The 7,501-nt window shown below is 47.0% G+C and overlaps 1 protein-coding gene across 1 annotated transcript; it reads right to left on the reverse strand.

Moving 5' to 3' along the window:
• Window positions 1-350: 350 nt before the first annotated feature.
• Window positions 351-7,475, reverse strand: ALAS1 (5'-aminolevulinate synthase 1). Its single transcript, XM_033071947.1, has 10 exons — window positions 7,166-7,475; window positions 6,214-6,420; window positions 5,181-5,336; window positions 4,879-5,101; window positions 4,242-4,426; window positions 3,495-3,674; window positions 3,163-3,327; window positions 1,801-2,069; window positions 1,182-1,344; window positions 351-633 (listed from the first exon to the last, which is right to left on the reverse strand). The coding sequence occupies exons 1-10, from the start codon at window positions 7,362-7,364 to the stop codon at window positions 473-475; spliced, it is 1,908 nt and encodes a 635-aa protein (XP_032927838.1). The 5' UTR covers window positions 7,365-7,475; the 3' UTR covers window positions 351-472.
• Between the last annotated feature and the right edge of the window lie 26 nt (window positions 7,476-7,501).

A 7,501-nucleotide genomic window follows, 5' to 3' on the forward strand; every position in this document is an offset into this window, starting at 1 on the left:
TAGCAGAGGGAAATAGCATCTAGCAGCATCCATTCTAAATGCCTTGCTCCCAAAACACAAATGGAAGCTGCTTATATAACACTTCCCAAAGTGCTAGAGTTTTAGTGGGCATGTAGAACTATACCTACACGTTCTCAAAGGCTTTGAGGAAGATGTCCCAGAGAACCTGTTTTCTCATAATAGGAAGCAGTACTGAAGTTCTTTGGGCATAATTACTGGACAGGCAGTAGTTCATCTGAGGGGCATTAAACTGTAGAGCACTGTTTTATTCCATCAAATGCCCTCCCAGGCCCTGACACTTCAGCTCCAGTTATGGAAGAGACACAGAGAAGCACACAAACACAACTGGGTATCGTGGCTCTAGAAATTTATTTTCAGAGCGTAGTGCTTCAACTACAATTAAAATACTTGAGCAATTAAAAAATGCTACTGACTCAATACTAGAGCTGAACAACAACTAACACTGTTGCTTTCATGCACTGACAGATACTAATTTGCTCATGCCACTGAAGTAGGCTCGCTCTCTTTCACTCATCACTTCAAAATGCAGGGGCCGTCTACAGAAGTTGCATTCAGCTGAGGAGTATGGTTTCAGCTCCAGACCAACATCCTTCCACGTAGCCAGCAGTTTTTCTGTTAAGAAAAGTTTAAACAAGATCAAAGCTTAAGATTGGATTGCTTTAGAGAAGCAGCAGAAGTGTCAGCATATTTATTCTCCTAACAAGTGAGCAGGGATAATAGGATTTCACTCTGACACACTCTACCTCTTGAAACAACTGGGCTGCAACTAAGTCTCAGTTATCCTCATATCACCTCTCCTGACAGGATAGACAAGAACAATCAACTTTCTCTGGACAGATCCATGTTTTAAGACAAGTTAAAGGACAGCTGAGCTTGGGAACATGTACCATGTAAAGATTGGTTTGGACAATGCATGAGCAGAGCCCTGGTTGGGTACAGGTCTGCACTGGCCTTGCAAATGACTGTTCCAAGTCACAGTGCACACAGTGCCTTCACACCTCACACTCCAAGAGGGAAGTGTGCAGGATGTGCTGCAGCAGTGGAAAGACACTGTCTAGATCATGATATCTAAAATTTAAGTGCTTCCCAGTCTCATCTTTAGTACAAAAACTGCACAGACAGGCAGGATCTTCACTGCACTGATGCAGGAGTCCACTTACCAATAAAATAACTCATCATCTGAGGGGTGTGGTGAGGCGTAGGGGCAATTCGGAGCAGCTCCTCTCCACGGGGAACTGTTGGGTAGTTGATGGCTTGGACGTAGATGCTGTGCTGGCTCATCAGCTTGTCACAGATCTCTGTGTTTTTAGCAGCATCTGCAACCTAAAGTTCAAAATTTTAAGTTACAAGACCAACCAAAAGATGAGAGTTGGTAAAACTGACAGCCCAACTCAGTAAACCATAAGAATCCAGTAGGGCTGGTAAGTAACATGCAGGCCAGGAAGAAAGGCTAAAAGCCTATGTTGCAGAGCACTTTGGGCATAAGAACACTACTGCAGCCTAGGCAGGGAGCTGTTTACAACCCAAATCTTTTTACTAGCTTGTTAGCAGTTGCTTTATTTTCGGTATACTGTTAGTGTGTGAAACCCACAGTCTTTCTCCCCCCATTCTGTATTTACACCAGGCTTAAGCTTAAGCCACCTTCCTGACACATGACTGCTGAGCAAGAGGGCGAGTTTGAACTTTGTGATGGCAGTAACCAATACCTGATGGCAGAATGTGCTCATGGACAGTAAACAGGCAGCACAGCCCTGTGTTCAGAGTGCCCTAAATGCTCACCCTTACGGGAATGATGTGGCTGGGGCAGTGCACCACGGGCAGCCCCGCATCCATCAGCATCTGCCTCATGAGCTTGACGTTGCGCTGGTGCTGGCGCCTCAGCGCCTGTCCCTCGGCGCTCTTCAGGGTGCGCACGGACTCCAGGGCCCCTGCCAGCAGCATGGGGGGCAGCGACGTGGTGAAGATAAACCCGGCGGCGTACGAGCGAACCGTGTCTATCAGAGAACTGGTGCTGGAGATGTAGCCTCCCACACAGCCAAATGCTTTGCCTGAAGGGAAAAAAAGGAAAAAAAAAAGGTAACTGGACTTATTCTTTCCACCTGTTGGAATGACTTCAAATATTGGAGCTTTTCACTTGAGGAATGGGTTATTCTGACCAAATACGTAATGCAGTCATGGCACATTCCAGGCCTGCCTTGGTAATCTTGTATTTACTCAGCACGTGGTACAGCTTTCTTTTTAAGCCAATCTTGATAACGTGGATCTAGTTACTGCACAGCAAAGACAGTTCATGCCTCTGTCAAATACCCAAGTTTTGATTTTGGGGAAGACCTTACAAGCCAAATCATGAAGCAGGGACTTCAATAGTGACCCCAAGTGATCAACAGTAAGTCTCTCAACAGATTTAAAATAATCTGTTCCAGAGATGCTAGAAATAGCCTGTGCTTCTAAGGAGCACAGAAGGCTGTTACTGTGATTGTGCGGTTGATACCAGCCCTCCTTTCCTCTGGAGTGCAGAACACAGCCACAGACAGAACTAGGGTGGCTGGTGAACACTTCTGTTCCTAACAGGCTGTAACCCTGGACTTTAAGTTCCAAAGGGCATGAACTTTCATAGTAAATTTTGTTTGTTTTGAAAGCTGTTTAAACAATTTTCCAATTTGCAGCAGTCAACTTACTCCTGAGCCTGCATTCTACTCAGGTAATAGCAGTTGCTTCAGTACTTGCCAAATCTCTTTACATAACTCCCCATCTCAGGTTTCTAGATTAGGAGCACTCCATTTCACATAAAGGAACTAAGTACTACTAAATATAGAGAACTGCTCTACTAGCATTCTCACCTGAATTTCTTCTTGAATTGTATAACATGCTGCTGGAGGACTTTTTGCTAGCTTCCTTAAAGGAAAACCCCATACACAAAGCCACCAGCCATAACTATTTCTAAGGCAGTGTAAGTAGCTTAACAGAAGCTTTTCAAACTGTGGGGCACACTTAAATCCCTTGGGCTCTTTGAAAAATCCTAGGCCCCAGCAGCCCTTAACAAGTTCATTTGACTAGACTGATTTTGAGCTAACCCAGTTAATTTGGCTGCTCAGCAGCTTTGCTGCCTGAGCTCCTGCAGGAGTGCCAGGCTGTGCATACCAAGCGTTCCAGAGATGATGTCCATCTTGTGCATGACCCCGTCCCGGTCTCCGATGCCACCTCCTCGGGCCCCGTACAGCCCCACAGCGTGCACCTCATCCACAAAGGTGATGGCCCCGTGCTCGTGGGCCACATCACACAGCTCTTCCAGGGGACAAACTGCACCTAGGAACCAAAGCAGTCACTGGCAGTTTAGGATTTTCTGCATGGCTGGATAAACCCCAGAAGTACCCTTAGACAACCTCTATAGCACTGCACGCTTTGAGACCTCAAACACAGATGATTTGAGGACAAATTGCCCTAGAAGCAGAGAGGCTTTGATGTCAACTTACCATCCATTGAGTGAACAGTTTCAAATGCAACAATTTTAGGGGTGGATGGATCAGACTTTTTCAATAGTTCTCGAAGATGGTTGACATCATTATGGCGAAATATATGTTTTGGCACCCTGCTGTTACAGATCCCCTGGATCATGGAGGCATGGTTTCCAGAATCAGAGTAGATCTCACAACCTGAGGAAACAGCCCAGATAGATTTTAAGTATAGAAAGCATTAACTGATTCCTAGCATTGCATTATGTATGGGAAGAGTTCAGAAGACAAAGGTAGCTTGTTCTTGAAAGTAATGCTCTTAATCAAAAGAGCAAGTTACAGAGCATGAAGCAAGGTTAGTATTTGAGGTTTATTTTAGGTGTTCAAACTAATACAAATAAGAACTTGAGAAAACAGTTATCTAACTCTTAACTTCTGATGTGAAAGAGAAGTTCACCCCTTCCAGTGGGAGGAAACTAAATTCCTGTTTTCTCATTTTCAGGTAGAATTTAAATGCAAGAACAGAAGACTCTGCTTGTCTAATTCCTCCAGCAGCTCCTAGCTCATAGATCTCAATCTCAGCAGGTTGATATTGTCATTTTTATTGAACATACCTTGAATATGGTATTAAAACCAGCAAACCATACTCTGCTGATGGATTAGGGTGAATCCTCCCTCCCTTTGGACAGCTATTTGCAAAACATACTCCCAACAGCTTGGGGCAAGGCTGTGTTTTTGTGGCAACAGAGGTGCAGTTTGAGTTCCTACCTGGCAGCATTTTAGCCAGAGTGAAGAGAGTGGAGTCATTGGCTACAAAGCAAGATGAGAACAACAGTGCTGCATCTTTTCCATGAAGATCAGCGAGTTCTTTTTCCAAGTCGACATGAAATTTACTTGTTCCCGATATGTTTCTTGTGCCTCCTGCTCCAGCACCATGTTGTTTCAGAGTTTCCCTAAATAGGGCCCAAGAGAGGCATTAGCATTGCTGTGGGACACACCAAAGAGGAAAGGATCATTGCTGAAGATGTTCTGGTACATAACCAGGACTGTTCTATAGAAGAACTGGCAGCAAAAAGCAGCTGTTGAGCAACCTGCACACTCAGGAGTGCAGTAAGGTCAGAAATCAGTGACCAGGTACAGCTGCAATTTACCATCCAGTTTATCTGGTAACATCTGGGGGCCTCTAAGGAAGATCCAAAGAGCACAATCAGTGACCAGTACACACAGTGCAGCCCTGGATCTAAAGGCTAAGTGACCCATCTCACCTCAAGAAATGAGTATAATCTTAACTGCACACCAAGAATCACATCAGAAGTGACTTACGTACCGCAGTACAGAAATCAGTTTTCAGAAGCTTCCCACAAAATACAGCTTGGAAACACCTTAAAAACCCAGCACTACTCACATGACTGCTCTACAGACACGGGGGTGCCGGCTCATGCCCAGGTAATCATTGCTGCACCACACAGACACCTCCTTTTTGGTGATCAGGGAGTCAGTGTAGTCGTCTGCCATGGGGAAGATCTGCGCCTTCCGGTTCACCGTCTTGAACACTCGGTAGGTGTGATCCTTCTTCTTCTCATCTATCTTCTTCTCAAAGAATTGGTCATACTGGAAGGTGGATACAGCTGAAAGGAGACAGACTTCAGCACACAGGAAATAATCACAACAGACCAGGCCTCTGGGGGTTTTGCCAGACATTCTTACATTTTGGCAAATTATCCTGAAGCAGATGAGAAACGCTTTCCGGTCTTTGCTTCAGCATAATATCCTTAAACTTCTTGAGCAAGCCACTCTGCTCTTCTCCCTCAGTCTCAATCTTTCTCACTGTGGAAGTACTTGGCATTTTGGCAAATTCTGTACCTACAGATGTTGCAATAAATTCCAGTGAGTTTGTTTGGTTTGAAACAGAGTGAAGTAAGCTGAATTCAGCAAAGCTGACATTTTAAGTAAAACATTTCAATCTTTAGGAAGGACATGCCCAAAACCCCACATTGATCCTGCTAGGATCAACTCTTTTATTTGCTTACAAATTTGCACTGGACAAGACAGAAGGATTAGCCTTGCTAGTCAATCACAATACAACAGGCAATTTCCTTACAACGTATTTGGCTCATCATGACTCAGAGAGCCACACTATACAGCTACAGCATTTATTTGAAAGGACTGGTACACACCTAACTGAATGCAGAGTTCCAGTCAGCTGCTTCCTTTTTGTTCTGTTAGCACAGGTATATTCAAGAACTATTCCACAGAGGGTAAACAGGAAAGCAAAGTAAGCCTCCTGAGACATGCAGCAAGGCTTTACTGATACTGCTGAAAAGTTTCTTTGAAGGACAGCCCTTCTGCACTACCACTACCAAGCCAGCCAACAGCCTTGAGTTCCATAAACGCAAAAATTCCACCCCAAAACCACTTGTCTAAACCAGCACCCTGGCAAACCTCCCTTCAGATCTAAGCATCTGCTTGGGTGCAAGTGTAACAGCTTGACTAGCACATCTAGAGCCAGCCAGCACATCAGAATACAGCTCACGGTATTCCCACATCAAAATCACCCAGGGAAACCCTACACAACATCACAGGTATGTCATTAACACCTACATTCTCCAGCAGCTTTTCCCTGCAGTCTCCCATAATCCCAAATGCATCATTTCAGTGGTGCTGGCAGCCCTGGCACACTCTAAGTCAGGCACCAGAAGCTGTCAGGAGGAATCACTGCCTCAGTGCACAGAGAACGTACCTTTCCTGTCCGCCTGCATTTCCTGCACATCCTCCTGCAGCTCCAGGCTGGCTTTGCAGAAAACATTGCTGTTCTTGTGATTCATCTGAGCTGCCAGGAACGGGCATTTGGTAGCCGTACCCTGGCTAGTGCTGGCAGGTGGGTGGCCAGCAGGAGGCTGGGTTCCATCTGCATTCTGCTGGGCCACTTCTTTGACATTTTTGGCCTCTGAGATGAGGGCAGAGAAGAGAAAACACTTCAGCTTCATTTTAATACAGTGACTTCTGTTTTTTGATCCCTTACTTTTGCAATTAATTTGGCAGGATCCATTCAGAACTATTTAACTGATCAGTAACATTTTATTTATACAAGCACAAAAATCCAAGACCCAAGGGACATCTGATTTAAGATTCTGTATCTAGCACTGTACCCTCTGAGGGACAAAACACCTCTCTCACTCCTAAAGGGAATATTTAAGGAAAAGATTTAAGGACAGACTGGATGTGGCACTAAGTGTCACGGTCTAGTTGATATGGTAGTGTTCAGTTATAGGCTGGACTCGACCTCAGAAGTCTTTTTTAATCTAACTGTGATTCCACTATCTTCTTTCAGGAGTTCAGAGATTTTCCAGCCATGCAGCTTCCTCTGCTGCCAGCCTCAGCTCCTTCCCCGAGTGCCCGGGGAAGAATTCCCCAAGGGACACTCCCGGGTGACAGCACCGTGAGAAAGAGCGCTCCGAGACCCAGGACCGCGGATCCCCGCCCGGGGCTCGCCGCAGGACGCCCCGGCAGGCGGGTCCCTGATTCATGCCACGGTCACACATTTCCTTACCGCGGACATTTCAAGGATTAAGCAACCCCTGCTTCAGCACTGCCTATTCCAGAAGTTTCCTCCCGCGACACGCAATGTCTGTGTTATTTCTCTCCCCTCAGGGGCCCTGCGTGCCCCCGGCTCGCTCCCCAGCCGTACTCACCGCGGCGGCCCGCGGGGGTCTCCTCCTCCGCCTGCTGCCCGCGGGCGGCGGACATGGCGAGGGAGCGGGCGGCCGGCGGCGCCGCCTCCATCATGCGCGGGCAGTGCTGGGCGTACAGCAGCAGCGACGGCCCAGCCTTCTGCAGGAACGCCTGGGACACACGGGCCAGGAACGGGCAGCGCCGCACCACCGCCTCCATCCTCGCTGCTGAACGGGACACCGGAGGTGACGGCAAAGTGACACCAGCGATGGGAAGGCTACACCGGGGTGCGCTCCCGCACTGCCGCCTTTATAGAGCCGGGGGCGCGGCGCAGGCGCGGTGGAGCCGCGCAGGCG

The sequence above is a fragment of the Catharus ustulatus genome, chromosome 13, assembly GCF_009819885.2.
Source record: "Catharus ustulatus isolate bCatUst1 chromosome 13, bCatUst1.pri.v2, whole genome shotgun sequence".
Taxonomy (NCBI): domain Eukaryota; kingdom Metazoa; phylum Chordata; class Aves; order Passeriformes; family Turdidae; genus Catharus; species Catharus ustulatus.

Coding starts and splice junctions, on each gene's coding strand:
- ALAS1 (XM_033071947.1), bottom strand. CDS start 7,364: ATGGAGGCGGTGGTGCGGCGCTGCCCGTTCCTGGCCCGTGTGTCCCAG. Junction 5,337..6,213: donor AATGCAGGCGGACAGGAAAG/GTACGTTCTCTG, acceptor CAACATCTGTAG/GTACAGAATTTGCCAAAATG. Junction 2,070..3,162: donor CATCATCTCTGGAACGCTTG/GTATGCACAGCC, acceptor TTTTCCCTTCAG/GCAAAGCATTTGGCTGTGTG.